This window comes from Phocoena sinus, chromosome 5 (assembly GCF_008692025.1).
Source record: "Phocoena sinus isolate mPhoSin1 chromosome 5, mPhoSin1.pri, whole genome shotgun sequence".
Lineage (NCBI taxonomy): Eukaryota > Metazoa > Chordata > Mammalia > Artiodactyla > Phocoenidae > Phocoena > Phocoena sinus.
Genome location: NC_045767.1, coordinates 45,761,703 through 45,784,998, shown reverse-complemented (window position 1 = coordinate 45,784,998; position 23,296 = coordinate 45,761,703). Strand labels below are relative to the sequence as shown.

Here is a 23,296-nt window from a genome sequence, read left to right as displayed (position 1 = left end):
CATAATAACCCTTCATTTAAACAAAATACAATCTTCTATAGCAATTCATAATCAGCATATTTCAACTCCAACCCTAAATAAAATTTCTACAAGTCAGGAACTAACAACAACAAATAAAAGAAATCACAAGTGAGAGGCTATTTTCATGTACAGAGTTTGGTGATATGTTTAATTTAAATAGATACTTTTCTGAAACAGAATTCTTTTAATATATTTTATTCTTCTTGCTGCTGGTATTGGATTAAAAAGCCTTTTGTAGACCTCTACATTTGTTGCTAAGTAATCCTGGGTTTTAGTTAACATTAGATGTATGTTAGTTTTTGCAGTGAGACATTTTCCAGCATTTGAAATTAAATAATTAGGTAAGTAATGCCTTTAGTTTTGATGTAATTAATTTAGTATCTAAAATCAATTAAAAATAGATTTCACTTTTAAATAGCTTCAATTTTTATTTTCTTATAAGGTTAAAAGGCCTACAGTTTAATCTTAGAAAAGACATTCTGTTATTTATATGAAATCTAAATCCCTTGATTGTGACTATGCAAAACTCTTTTTTATTCATAATTTTATTTTCACTACCTTGAAAAATATCTATTTTAAATAAAGATAAGAAAGATTTTTCTCCTACATCTTATTTTTCTTATTTGTACAAATAAGGACTGATAACCATCAAAATAATTTATAAAATGTCTACTTTACAAAAATTTTAACTCCTTCTGAAGCACTTTCCATTAAATATTCTTAATATATCCAAAGCACTAAACATTAGCAATCTCTAAATATAATCATATCTATCATCAATAGCAGCTTTTATATCACAAAACATAGGGCTTTGCTTTGACTCATATTTTGTCATAGGAAATTAATTATCAACAGTGCTTCATTTTATTTTTGCTAAACAATAATGAAGATGTCACTATTGCAGCTCTCCATAGGAGTTAGGAGTCCAGCAATACCAAAATATCTTTTGTTCAAACTCTGTTAAAATTAAAATTCCTTACGATATTAGTATTTTTGCTGTAATTCATTTTTTGTTTGATTTTTATTTTTAGTTCAACTGTTGATGCAAAATCAGAGGAAGCTACTAAAATGGAAAAAGGAAAATCAGCATTAAGCAAAGTTTTGGAATCTTTGTGCATACATCACCAACAACAAGTTTTGGCTATGTTGAAATTTCTAGTCCAAGAGCAGAATGCTGCTTCTCTTTGCTGTTGTAATGCATCATATTCTGTGTCTTCAGAATCTCAAAATCCCCTTATTGAAGATGATTTAGATGGGCTCTTCTGTAGTTGTGAATATAGGCTGGCAGAAAGAGGGTATTTACACAATGAAAGACAAAGCCCTGGTTTTGTGCCTCTGCCAGTCTGTATTAAAGATATACATTGTTTATCTTGCCAAACTGTAACTATTGAACACATTAAGACAGTAGTGAATAGAGGAATTGCAAACAGTTATAATTCTCACAGGTGTTGTTCTGGACTCTTACCAAACATTCATTCCACAAAATCAGCCTTTCAGACTCCTCTTTCATCAAGGGAAATACGTGATGTTTCAATAAGTCTTAAAGACGTTTGTAGATCTCGAAGTCCCTCACCCCCGCCATTATCACCTGTACAGACTGAAGGATTTGAAAAATTGAAAGATGTCATCTCAGAGCTTTCAGCCTTAGAAAATAACAGACTTGAAACAAACATTAACCAGCCTCCATCTCTGACACCAGCAGAAATAAGCAGTGACAAAGATGATCATGAAGGTAAAATGCATAAAACTGAAAAATCCAGTAACTCTGATTGTTTGCTCTTGGAAGACAGCAATAATTGTACTACAAATCAAGAAAAAGGTGAAACTACTGTAATTTTTCAAGATTTAATGGATCGTATCAATGAAAAATTAAAATCGATAGAAACGATAGATATGACAAACCTTGTAAAATTATCTAGCAGTGATTGTAATGGAGATAATGATTTAAAATTGAGAGATTTAATAACCTCTCTCTTGCATAATGCAAAGGCCAGTGATTACAGTTTTATGGAATTACTGAGTCAACATGATAAAAAGGTAGAAAATAAAATTATTCAGACAAGATTTCGAAAGCGTCAAGAAACCTTACTTGCAATGCGCAACTCTCCTGATTCACCCATATTTAGAAGGCAGTCTTTACAGATAAAAAGAGAACTTGCTAGTCTTGATGAAAACTTTGTAAGAAAAAAATACACTGAAAAAAATCCAAGGAAATTTGTGTGCCATGATGAACTATTTTCAGCGGACAAAGAAGAATTCTATCATTGCCAAGGGCCTTCTTTACAAAATTCTAAAAGCCTTCAAGATAATCATGCAGAAACATTTTCACCAGATTATGGATTACAGTCATTGCAACTACCTCTTAATTCAGAAGCTAACTTGGCTTTTGATGCATTTTCAGAAAGCTTTAAAACAACTTCTGAGAAAAGGAGCATAAGAAGATCACAGGAGAAATCTGTGGCTGGAAAAAATTTTTTGCAAAATCATAAAGAGAATCCAAAATTAGAGAATATTCAAACTCCTTTGAAAAGTGATGTCCCTGGACTTTTGAGCAGAACTAAACGAAATATTGTACCTCCAGGGTGGTATTCTATATATGTAACAAATAATTATATTTTCAAAAAATCACCTAAGGCCAAAAAAGTATGTGACTCTACAAAAAAAAAAGATCCAGTAAAAAATATTCAGATTGAAAGCTCACACAATATAGATTTAAACAAAATTGCAATGAATTCTAATTTACAAGTTGTTGTGGAACGTTTGGAAGATACAATAAATATGGCCAAGAAGTCTTGGAATAATCAGTCATTATCAGAAGGATATAAAGCATCCAAGAAATTGATAGAAATTGATGATAAAGATCAACATGCTGGTAGAAATATGACTCTTACTGTAAGTAGAATGACATACAAAGAGCAGAGTTTATCAAAACCCATAGTGGCATCCACCAATATTAAAAGCAATCATATACCTACAATAGATTCGAATAACAAAAGACTTGATAACCAGAAAAAGTCATCTGTTTTAAATACAGGTAGCTTGATTTCCAGTGTTGAAAATGTACCAACAAAATATGAAGCCATTGAAAGCTCTTCTTTTGCCAACTATTCTAGTCCTATCAAACTCATGTTTTTATCTGAGGTTAAAAGCAGTGAAGGAGTCAAATATACTTTAACTTCAGTTGGCAATTCCGAATCAAATTACTATCTTCCTTCGGAAAAACGACCAACTCATCAAGTAAATGAAAAAAAAAAAGAAACAAATGAGAATATCCCAAATGCCAACTTTGAAAATTATAGTTCTTATCTTAATGATAGTGACGGTCTCCAAAAAGAACTAAACAAATTTAATTGTGCAAAAGAAACTGCAGAATCGTCTGCAGTGTTTACAGATGATATGAATAGTGATAAGCCACAAGAGGAACCTAAGGAAGATTCAAGCAGTGCTCTTGGTTCATCTTTTAAAAGAAAACCAGGTAGACCTAAAAAAATAGGTCCCCAGGTTGTGAAACAGATTAAGCGACCAATTGGAAGACCACCCAAACCTAAAACTGACCAAACGGACATCACCATTTGCCAAAATGAGTCCTTTAGTGCTGAAAAGAAAAGCCCAGAATCTCTCTTATCAGAAGTAAAAGAAGGTATATATAAGAAGAGTATTATAGTAACTGTTATTTATGGAAGGTCAAGAAGAACTAAAAGGCATGTTTCTGAAGGAAGTGTAAACATAAGCAATGGTATGTCTTTAAATAATAACGTTGCTGATTTTCCAACAGAATATAATAGTCTCAGAAATATTAGAGAATATGAAATAGACTCGGGTGAAAGAATAAGTGCTATTTCAAGTCTGACTACTGAAACTGAGACCTTGGGGTCTGGCTTTGAATATGTTAGACCTATCAAGAACAAGTCTGTGATACCTCAACCTTCCAAGAACATTATTCGACCAAATCAGAAGTCTTTGGCAATAATTAGGAAGCCTGGTAGACCCGCAAAAGTGAAAATCTCTGGCATATCTGTGACTATTAATAGAATTTCACCTCAGGAGAGAGAAGTAAGTATTAGCAGCTGCTTACCTCCCTTAGAACAAGAGAATATATTAGAAAAATATCTGCCTGAAGTAAAATATGATCACCAGTGCACCGTGGATACAAGGCACACTGAAGCTGACGAATTTAAGAATGGATCAAAAAGTATGGTTGCTACTATACCTTTGAGACATTCTATTAGGGATCGAAAACCATCTCTGCATTTCTTACATTCATTAGCATCTTCTGGTTCACTTATTTATAGAAATGCTCTGCTCCATAAATCGTGTAAACTCCATTTGCAGAAAGGTAAAAGTCAGAAGGACAAACATAAGCAGTCAAGGATTAAAATAGCTTCCAAAGGTACACCAGGAGCTAGAAATTCAAGGAATGCAAAAAAGCGTTTGGAAGATAAGTTAATACCCATTTCTGAAGTATCCTTGGACCCTATCATTTCATCAAACCCTTTGCTCAGGTGGTGGGCTGCTTCTACTTCAAACGATTCCTTATTAGAGGAATTAAACAATAGATTTGAGCAAATAACAAATGCTTGGGTGCCCGTGAGTGGAGATGAAGCTGAAAATTGTGTTCATAAAAAAAGAGAACACATTGAAAATGATAACTTCAAAATAGCAAGCCCTTTGGACACCTGTTTTTTAGAACTTGAAGTTTCACCTGTAAAAATGCTTTTTCGGAAAAAGTATGATTTGAATGAACTCTGTACCTGGTTTATGCAAACAACAGAAACGCAGTCTCTTTCACTAGTTAGAAAAGCAAATGCACGAAACCCTTTGGAAGTAATAAATACCAGAGGAATTAAATTAGGGACCAAATATTCTGATTTTAATACCAGCCCCTTCAGAAAGCACTTTAAAAAATTTGCACTATCTTCTCCTTCAAAATCAGCAGGGAAGTTGCATATACTGCATAAAATGGTTAGCTCTCCACTCTTAAATGTGAAAAGTAATTTAACACTAACTAGGTTAAAAAGAACTGAGTTTAAGAGGTTGCGGCATGAAAGGTGGAGAAGAGAGGGAAAGCTGCACAGCCATGGAACAGGTGCTTGGATCTCTAAAAGGAGGAACTTAAGATTTTTTTGTCAGAACCAATTTTTGAGTAAGACTGAGGGAGGAACAAATGCTGACATCCCACGCCAAGGAAAAAACACAGTAGATAATCAGTTTATTTTGCCACCTAAGGTCAGGGATGACTTTTTGCAACAGAGGGTGGCAATGTCTGACTTCAAAACACATGGTAGTTTAGAGAATAAATTTAAGTCAGAAGCAAAGGAGAATGGAACAAACTGCAGCCAAAAAGATTTTGAAAAGGGCCCAAGACTAGGAAATGTATGTCCAAATAATTGGAGGTCAAAAACCTTAAAAGATTGTAGAATATTTTTGAGGAAGATCAACTATCTTGAACACAGAAATACTTTTAAGTTAAATACAATCATTTACTCTCCTGAATCTGTTAACAGTGGAAGTAATCATCAAACTCACATAGAAGAATCAAAGCACATTACCTTAAGATCCCATTCTGCTAGGCAAAATTCTTTTAAAAAGCAATCTAAAGAAATAGAAAATGCTAAAGCAAATAGTCCTTCAAGCAATAAATTTCCTAGCCAACTTGACAATAGTAAATTAAATAAATGTGTTAACTATGACAAGAATCCTTCTGATAGTTCTGAAGTTCTTAGCAAATTGAACAAAAGAAAAAGACCACCATGGAAGACCACAGAAATGTCAACAAAAAGACATAAACGGCAGTCTTGCAACAGTGGACAAATGGCAAACTATTATTCAAAATCCTAACTAGGTAAGTTTTTCTCTACTTAATTTTAAAGTTTCATTGTAGGTGCCTTGAGTAAAGTATGAGATAATGGGTAGAAAGAGAACAGCTGATTTAGTTTTATTTCCAAAAAATTTGGACAATCTAATTTCTTGGCACCTAGTGTGAAACTCATGAAATTAGGTGCTGCTAAATGTCCCAGTGCACTTCCCCACATCTAAATGTGTCCAGGATTTCAAGCAAATTAAAGTATATTTGAGACATAACTTCTAAAAATATTAATGTAAACATTACCTGCTTTTGCATCTGATAGTTCTTATATAAAATATAGAAAACAGTTTGACAAATAAATATGCCCAAGTAACTATCTAAAAATTAACTACTATACTACAGGCTAATATATATTTATTGTATTGATTTGAGACTATCTGGAAGGAAGTAAAAACTATCTCATGGCTAAATTGATAAAGACTATAACATGTAATAATCCTAGGGTATCAGTCTCACATTCACCATTAAGTTGTTAGGTCCTTTGGTACTACTTGGGGAACCACTTTAAGATTTTGTTATTTAAAGAGTGTCAAGGAACAAGATTTTTTTCCCAATAAATCAGCAACTTGTTGAATAGTTTTTTCATATCTGACATTGAACTAGATTCCATGGATATAAAGGATTTCTTTACGGAGATAATCCATAGCCTAGCAAGGGAGAAAGTCGTATACAGGTAATTTTAAGGTAATGCTAAATTCAGAATGCAAACTGAAATTACTTCAGCAAGTAATTATGGGCTTTACTCAGTTATACTGACCTGACATTGGTGCCTCAGGGAGACTGTTACCCCTAGAACCTAGCAAAAATTGGGTGTAAACACTGTAATTGCCATCATAGTGAGTTCAAGCTCTGCTTATTGATAGGTGCTAGACAATTTAGGATAAGTAAGAGTGTGGTAGTGCTTGTTGATTACTTCCCTGACGTGAAAGAGTGCCAGGTTACATTTGGAAATTTAAGGATATTTTATCATATGGTTGCATTGTTACATTGTGTATTTTAGGGGAGGCTTTTGTGGGGTCCAGAAGGTATTGGCAGCTTTATTTTTGTTACCTTTTTAAAAAACTTTTTTAAAAGCTAAAAGAACACTCTCAGGTCCTAAATTAAAATATTAAAATCAGTAATTAAACTCAAGTTTTAATAGGTTAGAAGATTATTATGACCCCCAAAATTCAATTACTTAACTGAATAACTTTATAATACCTATTTCAGTATATCTAACATGCAGTGATTTAAAAATTTTAACTATCTAACATTCAGTGATTAAAATTTTAAAGGTGGTCAAATTAGAGTCTCCATTATGAAAGATGAGTCAAATCTAAAAGTAATGCCCTTTGTTTCTTGCCCTAAGGATAACTAAAAATAATATTATAACAAATAGTATATCAGGGAAAAAGAGGGAAGAAATCTGATAGTTATTTTTTTAAAAGAACTTACAATTCACCTAAAAATATTCACACATATTTTTAAAAGACTGCCATGAATGGAGAATAAAGTGTAGTGTTTCATTTTTAATTCTTTATACCATCCTCATTTCATACTAAAGCTAGTTTACATTGTCATTTTTCAACAGAACTGTATTTTGTTCCTCCCAGCTTCTTAACCATTGTATCTTTCTAAGGTATAAGTGTAAATTTATTTTAATATGATTCTTCACCTCACTATAAATATGAGATCACCCTAGAAAAATAAGATGGAAGATGCCTAATTATTACTTTTCAAATTAATTTCAAATCCTTGTGACATTTAAAAAATTTTTAATATATTAAGAGTTGTTTTTCACCTTTTCTCATTTTAAAAATTACTAGTAGTAGTTCCTGTTCTGCTTAAAGTTTTATTTATCTTTTACTGATAACTTTCCTTCTTTATTTTTTAACATTCTTTTTTTTTTCCATTCAATCAACAGGGACATTATTTTTATAAAGTTGTATTTATAGCAATATTTGTTATATTATCCGATTTCTAAATGTTTCTTAAGGTGTTGTTTTTTTGTCATTATTCTTGATATTCCATACTTCTTTTTGCCTTTTTGGAAATGACACTAAAATTCATTATTAGTTTTATATGTGTTTTTCTTCTTCATAGAGTACTTAGTGACTGGAAATTTGAGATAGACTTTTAACAACAGGACTTTTCTAGGTATATAATGAATTAATGGAATATTTCTGTTGATAAAGAGTTTTGCTTCTACCACAAATGTCTTGTTTTTAAACATTTCAAGATTAACTGTCCATATATAGTTTAATACACAGAAGTTTTAAAAGTTATACTTGACTACATTTGTACTGCTATATATCAACTGTAGACATGGAAAGGAAGAAGAAGAAATGCAATTCTATTCTATTCTTGTTTCAACAAATACTTTTTGAATGCCTACAATATGCTTTTAGGCACCGGAAAAGGTTCAAAAAGTTCTTTTTCCATCTAAGTGAGAAAAAGAAGATCTATATCACTTATTTATTCAATATATAGAGTGTATTTTATGTTTTAAGTGGGATATTATATGTTTTAAGAGGATAGAATGGTGAAAGTCATGGTTTGTACTCTCAAGGAGCTTATCATCTCATGGGGGATAGTGAATAGGCAATTCTGGTAGAAAGATGAGTGCTGTGATGGGAGAGATTGACTGTAGGAGCACGTAACAGGGAAATTGAACCCAGGTTCAGAGAATTAGGCAAGGATTCCTACTTTTAAGCTGGAATTTGAAGGATGACAAAGTATTAGAAGTCCAGAGAGTATTTCAGGCAGAAGCAAATTGCATGGGGAAAATTTGGGTGACAGAAGAGAGCAGGCTTGTCTGGAGCACTGGTTAATTTAGTTCATATAGCTGAGACACAAAATAGGAATTAAGGATGGGGCAGGGGGTAGATGGAAAAATGGCAAAAGATAAAGCTACTGATGGAAGCATAGCCCAAGTTGTGAGGTCAGCATCAGTTGATGAAAAAAAATATATCTTGAGCCCTAATAGTGGCAGTAATGGGGAAGAATTGATATATTTGAGAGAGATCCATGAAGATCTCTCATGGATTAGAGATCCATCTTCTCTAAGAGAGGAATAAAGGATAACATCCAGGTTTTCGGCTTCAGCATCTAGGTAGGTGATTGTAATATTCACTGAGATATAAGAGAACACTCAAGGTGTTCAGTTTTAGACATAAGAAATCTGAGGTATATAGTGGGGTATCCAAGAAAAGATGTTTAGGAAGGAATTAGTTAATATGGGTTTTTTGCTCAGGAGAGGGGTCTGAGCTGGAGATACAGATTTTGGGGCCAGCAAATAATTGAAGCCATGAGAGTGGAAGAGACTGTTCAGTGTAAAATATGAAGAACATAGGGTCTCGGAGCCCCAAAGATATGGAGAAAGGAAAAGATATGTGTAAAAGGAGACTGATGAGTGGTCAGGAGGTAAGAGGAAAGCCAGCAGAGTATGGCGAAACGAAATATGTTTTAAGAAGAGAAAAAAAAACAGTGTAAAATGTTATTAAGAGGTCAGTTAGGCCTTGAAATGTTCCATTGAACATAGCACAAGAGGTTATTTTAGAGATTTGGGAGAGAGCAGTTTTGGTGGACTAATAGAGCCAGAAATGTTGTGATTGACTAAATGTAGGAAGAGGAAATGAAGAAAATTAGCACAGAAAAATGTAAATAGCTATGATTGGAGAGAAAATAGGGAAGTAGTGAGAGGAAGCCCAGTTGAAGGATGTTTAGATGCCAATGGGAAGAAGCCAGTGGAAAAAAAAGATTGAAGATAGAAAAATGAGATGGCAAGTAGGAGAAATGGAGTGAAGCCCCTGACTTCATTATGGGATATCTTGGGGCATCATTAGAGAGATTGGTTTTGGCCAGAAGAGTCATTTCTCTCTTAAAACATGAGGATAGTGGGGATAATATATGAGGATGCAAAGCAGTTTATGGGCAGAATATTGAGGATAGTAGAGTCTATTTTCTATGAATCAAGAGGTAATCTAAGAGTAGCATGGTGGGCATTGAGCTGTATGGATAATGTTTGAAATACTGTCTCAAGAAATAACAGGATTGAACAGCTTTGTGATTTTATCTCAGTTGCCAGCATGTAAGCTTGGAGAAAGGTGGGCCCTTATACTTAAGAGTAATTAGGTTCACCAGGTGGGTGTAACAGGAAGAAAAGAGATCAAACCAAGAATTCATTCTGTGAATTGTGATAAACTATGTGATCAAAGTGTAATTCTAAGGAGTCTTTTTCTAATAGCTGCACACAGTGTAGATTTGAGGGGAGGGCAGAATGGGGTGTGTGAAGGGCCAATTGTAAGAGATGGTTTCGGAGGTGATAATGGCCTAAAATTGTGTGTGACTATTGAAAATAATAATATAGACCTCTTCAATGTCAGTGTCTTGAATTCCTAAAGCAAAGGTGTGCCTTTTCCTAACTGATACATATCTGGATGTAATAAGTGGACTTTGGACACCTCTGAGGAAATTTCAAACTAGAATAACCTAGTGTGTACTTAAAGCTACTATTTTCCTAAAACGTTAAATTTTCCCATAAAAATTCAGAACTCAAGTTGTCACTTTCGATTGGATTGAAAAAAGTTCAGTTTGTCAGCTTCTCCTGTTTTGTGGTCTATTCTCAAAAACGACTGAATATATATATATATATATATATATATATATATATATATATATATTCTTTCCATTCAGAATTCTGGTTTTCACTCAGGTATATATAACTGATGGGTGATTACTCCTTTAACTACCTAAAACTGATACTAACCGTGCATACTTCTCTGGTCCTGCCAATGAACATTTTACCATATTTTTTTTTAATCCTAACTCAAGATATTCTTTTAAATTTGTATGGTTGAGGCAACCCTCGGCACAGAGTAGCCTTTAGCATTTAAAAATAAAATTTAGAATTAGAGTTACTTCATGTGCTGTTACTCAGCATCATAATTATCTTCTAATGGAAAAACTGTGAAGCATAGAGTAGATGATTTTCTGAATTTCATTCTGATAGAAAAACGTTTCCGGATTATTTGGTCACCTTAATCTGGTTTGCTACGCAAGCATTCCAAAGGTGTATTCCAGGAAATGCTCGTCCACCAAGATGTTCTGTGTGCAGAGCGTTCTGTGGTCTAATAACGTTGGGAAATGCTCCCTTCTCTTCGCTGCGCTTATTGAGTCGCAGTGCCCCATTAGCATGTTAAACTGCATTCTCCAAATTTTATATCCCACAGAACACAGTTTGGGCAACATAATTAGGAAGCACTGCTCTACATAGTTTCCTGCTAGGCTTTCTCTGTACTTACTGTGATGTTCCCAGAAAGAAAGCAATGACTGTAAAAATGTAAGTTAATCTAGGTACTAGATTTGTTCTTGTTGTACGTAAATTGTTAGAGTAATCAAAATTAAATTGTAAGTGCTTTACTAAGATTCACCATTGAAAGAAGACACATAATTAATACTTTAGGCTTTGTGGGCTTTATAATCTCTGTTGCAACTACTCGATTCAGCTTCTGTGGCATAAAAACAGCAACAGACAAACACTTAAGTGAATGAGCATGGCGATGTTCCAATAAAACTGCTTACAGACGCCCCAAGTTAGAAAGTTAATTTTGTTTGAAAATAGTGCTGTACTCCATATCCATTAATAGGGAGAATCAAACAAATTATCTATCTTCAGCTTATACTAATTATGTTGCCAAAGTGAAAAAACAACTTGAAATATTTTTTGATAAGTTCTCTGAGCTCCTTTGTAACTCTAATGTCTAACAATGCATGGTGGATCAGCCTATTTTGTATAATAAGTTTCATTTTTGTATATTAGATTTTATTTCATAATGAGTTAAGAAAGAAAGAGCTGTGGTAGCAGTCAGTTCAGGTGGCTTTCCTCTCTGTATTACAGACCATGAGAAAGTATCTTATGAGTTTAGGAAAACATACGAGATCAGTGTCTCCTCAAGTCTTAATTTATCCACACTTAATTTGGTCAGAACTGGATGAAACAAAGACAGATATTTTAATGTAAGAAATAATAAACACATTGACCTATTCTTAATTACATGGGCTTCATATTACCATTTAACTTGCCAGTGCCATCAGTAAAAATGTTAAAACTGTGACCCAATAATTTAAAGTATTCTCATGAAATCAAAAAATTTTAATAAAAATCCATTCTGTTTACAATTGGTTATTTTCCCATCATTATAATTTTCATAGGAACTGAGTAAAGAGAAGAATGTTAGGTTTTAAAGAGTTTTAATATAGTATTATTGCCATAATACTATGTTAAAATATGAAACAGCTACTTTAGTAATTCCTTGTCTTGATTTTTTGTCTTAGAATTGTTCTTGCATATCTTATATACCATTGCTTTGTCAACTGTTACGGACATTCTGCTTTACTAATTGCCCCATATCTTTCATGGAAAACTATTCAGTTTATTCAACAAATATTGTATATTTTTCTTTTGATCTACCATGCATTGTTAGATACTAGAGTTACAAAGGAACTCAGGGAACTTATCAAAAAATATTTCAAGTTGTTTTTTCACTTTGGCAACATAATTAGTATAAGTTAAAGAAAGATAATTTGTTTGATTCTCCCTTTTTTTTTTGCGGTACGCGAGCCTCTCACTGCTGTGGCCTCTCCTGTTGCGGAGCACAGGCTCCGGACGCACAGGCTCAGTGGCCATGGCTCACGGACCTAGCCTCTGCGAGGCATGTGGGATCCTCCCGGACCGGGGCACAAACCTGAGTCCAGGGGACCCTGCATCGGCAGGCACTCTGAACCACTGCGCCACCAGGGAAGCCCTGATTCTCCCTTTTAATGGATATGGAGTACAGCACTATTTTCAAACAAAATTAACTTTCTAACTTGGGGCGTCTGTAAGCAGTTTTATTGGAACATTGCCATGCTCATTCACTTATGTGTTTGTCTATTGCTGTTTTTATGCCACAGAGGCTGAATCGAGTAGTTGCAACAGAGATTATAAAGCCCACAAAGCCTAAAATATTAATTATCTGGCCCTTTGCAGAAAAAGTTTGCTGACCCCTGGTAATATCAGTAGAATTTTAATAAGGTGTGACTAGAAAAAAAAATTATTGTATTTTTTTAGTAAATTAAGATTATTATATCCAGTTAATTCCCAACACCCATCCATACTCACTCCCTGTTGTCCACTCCCACCTCACACACCATACATTTCTGACGTGTAGTTGTGTTATTTTGTTTTTCTCTATGGAACAAGACCTGTCTTTATCCAGCAGAGTGGTGCTGGGGAGCGTCAGTGCCAGTTTTATTCTGTTTTGTAAACCTTTATTCTCTCCCAGCAGCCTCCAGACCTGCTTTGTCTATCTGAGGTAAGTTCAAGGGTCACCCATCTCTTCCTTAATCAGCTGCTACCACCTGTTAGAAAGAGATTGATTTCAGTGCTTCACACCTTAAGTTCCTTCCTCAAGTGTTCTCTTCTCCCCTTTTCTACCCCTTATTTTCCCTTCTCTATTTCTTCACTTAGTAATTCAAAATTTTTAATTCAGCTTTCATGGCTACCATGTTTTTCTCCTCATTTTTCCTGGGCAGTAAATAGTTTTCTTTGTGGTGGAGCTGAGTATCCTGTGATTATCATAATTAATAAAGCCTCCTGAATTCACCTTTTGTTTAATTACAGAAAAATAGAAGGCAGAGTAGGTGTGTGAATGATTTCATCCTGCCAGGTTTTTTTCTTCCTTGTTTTTGTTTAATTTTAAGCAAGACCTTGGCTTCTTTTTTCTCCCCCTCAATTCCAGTTCTAGGCAACCTGGAAAATTCATTTGTTTGCTTCTTTGCTTCTGTGTTATATAAACGTACAGAAGGCTAGATTTTAGAAGCCAGTATCTATAGACCCCATTAATTCTTTCAAAAAGGTTTGTCTCCTGTGTGCCAGGCAGTATGCTAGACATATGGAATATGATGGGGGGACAAAACCAGATGTCACTCCATTCACGGTCAAGTTTGTTTGGAGAGGCAGACATTGAGAAAACAGTTACACAAATCTTACAACTTCTTAATTCGTAGGCGGTACTATGAGAATTCCTTATAGGGAGATCTTATCAAGTCAGGGAAGTGAAGGAAGACTTCTCTGAGGAAATGACCATTGAGCTGAGTGAGAGTGAGTAGGAAGACTGAGTAGGAGCCAACTAGGCCAAGTGGCAGAGAATGGGGAGGGGAGCAGTGATCTTCCAGGAAGAACTGAATGTGAAAAAAGTATGAGGCATGGTATTCCTGGCGGGTAAGAGGGATAAGACATGACTGGTGTGTCTTGAGTCAAGACGGAAAGGAGGAGCATGATGTCAGGTGTGGTGAAGATTGAGGGGCAAGTGAAGGATAGACCATGCAGGTTCTCAAAAACCATGTTCACGTCCTCTCAGTGGCTAATTTTACCCCGCTAGTCAGGTAGTACCAACACCTGTCTGAGGACTCTACTTAATGCCCCAGGGGCTAGGAGGTCTTTCCATTCTTTTTGGTGGGAACACCAATCATATCCAGTCCTGTATGGCCTCTAGGTATTTTCCAGCTGGTCCTTTCCAGTGGTCTTTTTCACAGCCTTGGGAAGCATTCATGTACTGATCAGTATTTATCGACAGACTTGCGAGGAGCTCTGGAACGAGCTCTGTCTGCAGCTCTCTATCCTGTATTCTGCTCCACACGTTCTAGTCACCTGGGACTCCTTCACCTCCAAACTCTGTCTTCCTTTCTCAGGAAGATTTCCAAGCTCTATTTGGGTTCCCCCTATATTGCAGCCTGGAAACTCTCCAAGCAGTAAGCCAGAGAAAAGTTTAGGACTTACCACCTTTTGCTTCCCTTTTTTCAGGAATCATTGTCATCCTGTCATCCATTATCTTAAAAACATTATTTCATATATTTTGTGGGGGTTTTTTAAGTTGTTTAAAGTGAGAGGGCAAATTCATTTTGTTACTTCATCATGGCCAGAAACAAATATCCCAGATTTATTTTTTTAACAAATATTTATCCAGTTTCTATATGCTGGGTGCTGAAAATAATATACTGAACAAGACCAGCAGGGATTTCTACTGTCATCAAGCTTGTATTTTTGGGGGAGAGGGGAAAAATAAAATAGAAAACAGAAGGCACTGGTAAATTCTGTGTTAATGAAATTAAATGACATAAGGAGTTTTTAGGGAGAGCTGCTTTAGGTTGAGTACTCAGGAAAATTGAGATATCTAGGATATCATTCATGACTGAAACTGAGTATGGATGAGAGCTAAGGGAGAGTATAGGAGAAGAAGAAAAGAATGCCTGGGACTCAACCTTGAGAAATGCCAGTATGTATTCTGCAGGCAGAGTGGGATGCCTTGCAGTGACAGGAAGAGGCAGAGGAAAGCCAGTATTGTTTTTTGTCTCAAAAGACAAAAAAAAGTGAGTCTCAAGAAAGAGAGTATCTTACTCTGCTCAGGCTGCCATAACAAAATAACATGGACTGTGTGACTTAAACAACAGAAATTTCCTGCCTCACAGTTCTGGAGGCTGGGAAGTCCAAGATCTGGAGGGTTCTGTTGCCGGTGAGAGCTCTCTTCCTGGCTTGCAGGCCATTTTCCTGTTCTCTGGTATCTCCTTCTTGTCTTATAGGGACATCAATCCTATTGGATTATGGCCCTGCCCTGTGACCTCATTTCACCTCAATTACTTCCTAAAAGCCCTATATCTCTTAATATATAAATCTGAGGCAGGGAGACGGGAGGGGCATGGGGGAGAGAGGGGCCCGACACAATCCAGTCCATAGCAGAAGAAATGGGCAACAGTGTTGAATGTTGTTAGGAAGGCAAAAAAGTTGAAAACTAAAGATCGTTCATTAGACTTATCATTTCATTGGTGACTTTAGTGCTGCCCTCATGGAGTAAAAGGCCTGGAAGCTAGATTGGAGTAGGTTAAAGAATGAGAGGTATCGAAAATGGTGGTAGCAAGTATAGGACAACTCATTAAAGTAATCTAACTCTAAAAATATTAACCTCAGGAAGGTAAAAGATTGAGTGAAGCCTTGTTTTCTAAGGAATGAGAGACCTCGCGCTTGTTTAAACGTCATGGTGAGGATCCAGTTGAGAAGAGATGGTCTATTATTTATCCATTGCCACAGCAAGGCTACATTACACAGCACCCCAAAACTCATTAGCTTAAGGTAAATAAGCATTTATTTCACTCATGAATCAGTGATTTGCAAATAAGCCTGGAGGTTCTTTGGATATTGGCTGGGCTCCGTCGAGTGTTTTGGGGTTAGCTGGCTGTCAAGTGGATAGCTTCGCCCTGCTCCACAGCAGCTTCCCCCTGAGTCTCTCATAGCCATCCAGTAAACCAGCCCAGGCATGTTCTCAGGGCAAAAGCAGAGGTGTAAAAGTGAGCATAAATGCCCAATTTCCCCACTTCAGCTTGCATCATATTTGCTAATATCCTATTAGCTAGAGCAAATCACATAGGTGAGGCAGAATGAGAGGACATGGTAAAATGACAGGGCAGAGAGAGTGCATATAGTGATGCGTGAGGAACTGAGGCTATTAATGGAATTAATCTGCCACAGATGGTATATTTAAAAAAAAAAAAAAGAGGGTCGGAATCATTGGTGATGATCATTGATAAGTTCCTGAGAAGGCCTGTGGGAACAGGGTTCAAAAACATTTGTTTTAAGTCGTGCCAGGTTCTGCGATCTTTTACAGTTAGTTGGCATTATTTTAGATAAACAACTTGCTAATTGCTTTTACTTTCCTATTAATTTAGTACTGAAGTTTTCTATTTTGTTTTTATAAAGGTATGTGAATCACATGTAGTTACTGAATATTTGAATACAGTACTGCTTTAGGCACAGTTGTGTTGTACTAATTTAATATACAAGTTCACTAAGAAATTCCGGGATCCCTACAAGGCCAAGAATCATTTCTAAGTCACATAGCAGTGCAAACTGTTCATTGATTCCTGGGGAGAATTTGTTTTGTACCTTTGATCTGACTGCAATCTCCTTCATTCCATTCAACTAAAAATTCAGGTAGATTATCTCATTTCTCAGTAGAAATGATTCAGTTCTAAATGTTTTCTTTTGAATTCTTGATTACCATGGTTTGCTCTCTAATAATCATGGTAGCACTTACTAATTAAGCACATACTATGCACCATGTGTTAATCTTTCTTTTTTTTTTTAAACATCTTTATTGGAGTATAATTGCTTTACAATGGTGTGTTAAGTTTCTTCTTTTTAACAAAGTGAATCAGCTATACATATACATATGTCCCCATATCTTCTCCCTCTTGCGTCTCCCTCCCACCCACCCTATCTCACCCCTCTAGGTGGTCACAAAGCACTGAGCTGATCTCCCTGTGCTATGCTGCTGCTTCCTACTAGCTATTTTACGTTTGGTAGTGTATATATGTCCATGCCACTCTCTCGCTTTGTCCCAGCTTTACCCTTCCCCCTCCCTGTGTCCTCAAGGCCATTCTCTACATCTGCATCTTTATACTTGTCTTGCCCCTAGGTGGTTCTTTTTTTTTTAGATTCCATATATACGTGATAGCATACAATATTTCTTTTTCTCTTTCTGGCTTACTTCACTCTATATGACGGACTCTAGGTCCATCCACCTCACTAGAAATAACTCAATTTCGTTTCTTTTTATGGCTGAGTAATATTCCATTGTATATATGTGCCACATCTTCTTTATCCATTCATCTGTCGATGGACACTTAGGTTGCTTCCATGTCCTGGCTATTGTAAATAGTGCTGCAATGAACATTGTGGTACATGACCCTTTTTGAATTATGGTTTTCTCAGGGTATATGCCCAGTAGTGGGATTGCTGGGTCATATGGTAGTTCTGTTTTTAGTTTTTTAAGGAACCTCCATACTGTTCTCCATAGTGGCTGTATCAGTTTACATTCCCACCAACAGTGTAGGAGGGTTCCCTTTTCTCCACACCCTCTCCAGCATTTATTGTTTGTAGATTTTTTGATGATGGCCATTCTGACTGGTGTGAAGTGATACCTCATTGTAGTTTTGATTTGCATTTCTCTAATGATTAGTGATGTTGAGCATCCTTTCATGTGTTTGTTGGCAATCTGTATACGTGCTAATCTTTTATTGAAAAAGTAATTTTCCTAAAATTGGTTGCAGTAAAATTGCAAATCTAGGACTCTAATCCGAGACTCTCAGATTTCCAAGTCTTGCTCTTAACCACCAGGTTCTTCTGCTCCTCCAGTAACCACATCAAATAATCAAAAGCAAGGCAGAAAAAATGACTGACTTAAAATCTCCCCCTTAACAATCTATCAAAGCCTTTAAATTCATCAGTATCTTACCAAAGGGAAATTTTACTCTTGAGATAAATTAAGTCTTTTAAAAAAACCAAAAGACCTGTACAACCTAACTCTTAGAGAGTTTGCCAACAAGAGAAAGGATCTATTTGGTCATGTTAGACCTCATGGTTCACTAGTGGACCATGTTTACCTGGCTACATTGTATGGCTTTTTTACATTTGATCCCCTTTAAGCCCAGAGATTCAAAATTAAACTGTCGTATCATTATCTGACTATACAAATTATAGGAACAAACTAGTATGGTGAACATTGTAGAAACAAATCATACACATATCTGCCATACTTTATTCCCACACATGTAATTTTTTATTTTGATTTTTGTTACTAGTACTAACATTTATTGACTCCTTACTATGTGTCCAGCTGGGCATCTTACATGCATTCTCTGCCAGGTGCTTTGTTTACATCAACTCATTTAATAATCACATTACCCTTAAGATGTGGTATTCTATCTTCACTATCCAGTTAAATTGAAGCTTAGAGGCTAAGGAGTGTACACTCAGCGGGTGAGTGATTTGCTTCAGGATCAGAACTCAGGCTCTAAAGTCTCCCTCTGTCCCACTTTCCTAAAATCCTCATCCCTAAAGACCTATTTCAAATGTTTTTTCCCCCTCATCTCCCCACTTCTGGGATTCATCTTTCCCTTCTCTGTAATCCCTTTGCCCTTAGCTACTCCTTTTTTTACTGCTTTTAATTCTGGTAACTTATGAATACTTTTTCCCCACTGTCTCCTTACCAAGCTGCAAAACCCTTGAAGACAGATACCATCACAGTCTTTTATATTCCTAACATATTAGGTAGGTGCTGGTTAAGGATTTAACTTAGCAGCGGACCTGGCTGATGAACACATGCCAGCTCCGTATAGAAGGGAAACATTTTGCTCTGTGGCATGGTCGTCTATACTGGCCTCCTAGAACCTAAGAACCATCACATTTAGGGTCCAGTAGACCAATGACTTCATTTTTATAACTTCTTATTACATCCAAAACATGGCAATACACTTGTCTACTTCAGGAAGGTTCTCTGCTCTAGTTTTGCAAACTGACAACCATATCATGATATTTGGACAGATTTGTAGAGAGATCAGGGTCAAAGACAGTGCTGAGTTACAACTATTCAGTAAACTTTTTACTGAATTAACAGTAATTTATTCAGTTAATTATTTCCAAAGGAAAATAAACCAGTCACCCCCTGGCATTAAGTAAGTTCAAATTTGATGGTTTCAGCGACATTATAGCAACTATTCACATTCCAAATCCTATATCAGAACTGTTTATGCATGCATACAACTGAGTTCTTTCTCTCTTTGAAAAGATAAACTTGTGTTCCCTGAAACCCTTAACCTAAGGAATAGTTTTATGGTAGCTCTCATGTCAGTCTCTGCCCTAACGTTCTTTTCTTTTTTCACACTGAGAAATTAAAAGATATGACTGGCAGCCCCCTCTTTAGTTAAACATAAAGAAAAGTCATGCTCTAAACATATAGGTCTCCTGGATAAGGTTATGGCCGTAGGCCAGACATGTGGCGTATGTTAAGTATTCTAAAGAAATAGATAAATGGATATTAACACGAAGGGAGAATCATGACAGAATCACAAACCAAGTGTCAGTGTGCAGGATAGTGTAAATAGATCATAGGCCCTGAAGACTCACTTAGTTGTGTGACCTTGGGTCAGTCATTTTACTTCTTTGAGGCTCAGTGGATTATTGTTAGAACTTAAATCAGGTAATGTAAAAAAGGCTTTTAGCATATTACCTGGCATATAGCAACTGCTCTACAAATGCTATTTTCGGACCTGTCTTGATCACACTAAAATTTGTTTCCTGCAGTGTGGCTCACTTTAAGTTTATTGTCTGTATGACAGAAATGAACTATCACTTATCTCCAGCAATAAGTAAAACAAGTTTAAATTATAAGTTGTATATATTAAAAATTATTTTTGTTAGAATTATCAGTATCATTACTTTAAATCACAGATAATGATTGTTTGGATTTTCATAACTCACAAATGAGTTTTATCTTTGATACTTTCCAAATGCACATATTCTGTAAACTTTCATTCAGATGGTGGAGAGGGGCTTTGTCTTAGGGTGAGTGAAATTACTGAAGTATTGACAATAGGCTGAGCTGCCTGCCATAATCATTGCAGGCACCCTTTGCCCTTATTCAGCCTCACTTGCCATCTGGGTTCCTGGATGGTAGAGATAGAGTTAGAAGGGGACTTACTTCGGATAAGTACCTCTCTCCAGCTTCTTCCCCCTTTCACCAAAGTATGTGCGTTTGCATTTGTTTATAGCTCCATATGCTTATTAAAGCATGTTAACTGACTCTAATTAGATCATCAGAAACATGTAAGCAGGGAAGATGTCATTTACTTTTGTTTTTCTACAGATGAGGAAAGTGAGGCTGAAGGAGGCTAAGGTCACATGTCCAAGGTCATAAGGCTGCTTATTAATATTGTCCGAACTGGAACCTGGGTCCTTACATTCTTTTCCCCAATTCTTTACTCTCAAGAGTACCACTGGATACACTGTTGCTGGGCTTTCATTAGAATCCTGGATATGGACATATAAAGCCACTTTATCAGATGATTCAAATGCTGCTCCTTAAGCTTTTTAATCATGATGTAAAACAGAGAAGCCATGAAATAAAAGACTGATAAATTTGATGATATAAAATTTAAAATGGATTCATGACAAACTCACTGTAAGCAGATACAAACAACAAATAAACTAGGCAGGGTGGGGAGGGGTGGGATTGCATTAATCCCACCCCTGTGGATTAATCACACAGAACACAGGATTAATTCTTAACTGCCTGGCAATACGAGAGAAGTCATCGTCTCAACTGGCAACACAGAAAAGGAAATACAAATGGCTTCAAGATATGAAAATAAGTTTAACTTTACTGAGAAGAGAAATGCAAATTAAGCAAGGGCATACAGTTTTTTAAGCTTCCCTAAATTTTATTATACATTGTTATAAGAGTTTGAGGGAAGACATTTTCATATATCATTGGTCAGAGTGTAAAAAGGTACACAGTCTGTGAAGGGAATTTCGGTAATATCTATCAAAATTTTTAAAGCACCCGTTGACCCAGCCATGCCAATCCTAGACATCAGTCCTGAAGATGTACTTGCACATATACTTAAAGAGACACATATAAGAATATTCAATACATTGATACTTTTAAGCAAAAGATTGGAATAGCCCAAAAGTTTGTCAGTTGAAGACTGGCTAAGTCAATTATGACATAGCCGTAGAATGGAGTTCTGTGTAGCTATTAAAAGAATCAAATATTCATTGTACAAATATGGAAGAAGCTCCAAAATATATAAGCAAGATACAGAACAGTATTCAGAATTGTGTAGGGGGAAAGGAGATATTTGAAACAGACAATATATACATATATATCAATGCAGAGAGACTATCTGGAATAATACACAAGAAATTGGCAACAGTAGTTGCTCCTGGAAGAGGGGCTAGGAGCAGTGAGAGACTTCATTGTATAACATTTTGTAGTTATCTATTTTTAATTTTGCAGATTTATTACCTATTTTTAAAACATGAAAAAAATCACTGTTTAAAAAATACATTAAGAAAAGTTGAACATTAATCTTTCACTTGGTACAAATGTATATGATTCTATGAAAAATTTCTAACATTAAACCTAACTAGTCAAAATTTTAATTTCCAAATATAAAGGTATATTTGTTAAAAATTCCTGTAGACTGCAAATTTTTTGAAAGCGTGGACTATATCTTCATCTTTGTATCCAAAAGTGCTTTCTGATGGGTATTCAAAAACTGTTAAATAATTTGACTGGTAGAGAAGATGGAATTGAAAAGTGCTCTGGTAAGTACTGGATTATAATTAGAGATCGAGATTCTTATATTAGTCCTCATACATCTGGTTAGAACACTCTGAACAATAGCAGTTTATTTTTCTATTTTCCTATATCTTAGTTTCCCTATCATCTCTTAAAAAAAAAAAAGCAGGGAAGTGGGGACTAGAAAGGTCACTTCTAGCTCTGCTGTTCTAATGCCTCTGGTTCTAGCACTTCAAGATCAGTAGTGCCCAAACTTCAAACACCAGCTAGTTTTTTTTTTTTGTAGGTATATATTTATGAATTAAACATGTCAATCTGTATATTGGTACTAACAACATTTAGTTCTTTTTCTTGCCTATTTTCTTCCCATGCATGTGTATAGTTTTGTGCATCCCTGGCATTTGTGTTCCCAAATTTGGAGTACACTCTCTAGAAAAGTAACTTTAAAAGTCTTTCTTTAAAGTATTGAAAAGAACAATAGTGTAGTCATTGAATAGTATTCTCTGATGAATATACCTTTGTCAATCAAATAGCAAACAGAAAACAGAAAAAGGACTATGATTTGTTGCTCCATGCCATTGTTTTATTGTGGAGTTTGATGCCTGATACACTTACCTACCAAGCTACCTCAACTAATATCATTGTATTTTTATAGCTTGCTTTAGAGTTTCTCAAAGAGTCATACATCAGACTTTCTTGTTTTGAAAATACAAATAAAAATATGAAGACTAGCAGTCCTTGGAGGAAGGAAAAACACTACTGTTGTTATTGATCATATCTCTAGGTTTTGGATATTTTTTTAATGATGATTTACTATTTTTGATGAATAATCTTTTAAGCTGTCATTTTGTTTCATTATTTATAAAAATTGAAACCATGTCATTCGGTGGAACTGGGACTGTTTGGGGAGAACTCAACTCACTCAGTGAAAATATAATGGCTGTTAAAATATGGTTTAACAGGTTAAATCTCTGGCTTATTGAATGGCAAGTGAGTCAGTTGTTTGAAGTTGTAAGGAGAGAAGTCTGGATGCTGCTGCCATTTACCAACTCTAATAAGCCACTAAAATACTACACAACTCAGCTTCCTCTTTACGAGTGGGAAGGATCATTGACCTGCTGTTGAAGAAAGCTTAGGAATGATGTAGTCTAACTGAACTAATCAGTCGTGTCAAATGAGCTAATGTATAGCAAGCTATTAAATCATTTCTAAACGTAAGGATTCACATTGGAAGATGTGAATTGACTTTAATATT

General features: G+C 35.5%; 1 protein-coding gene across 4 annotated transcripts in view; it reads left to right on the top strand.

Moving 5' to 3' along the window:
- Positions 1 to 23,296, top strand: part of LCORL (ligand dependent nuclear receptor corepressor like) — a 162,481-nt gene that overhangs the window by 136,292 nt on the left and 2,893 nt on the right. Inside the window, exon 7 of one of the 4 annotated variants that reach the window (XM_032631889.1) lies at positions 13,195 to 13,221. The exons of 2 other annotated variants lie outside the window; for them this stretch is intronic. In XM_032631889.1, coding sequence (XP_032487780.1) covers positions 13,195 to 13,221 — 27 coding nt within the window. Of the gene's footprint in view, positions 1 to 1,052; positions 5,864 to 13,194; positions 13,222 to 23,296 lie in introns of all 4 variants that reach the window. One more of the 4 variants, XM_032631881.1, reaches the window with a different exon arrangement.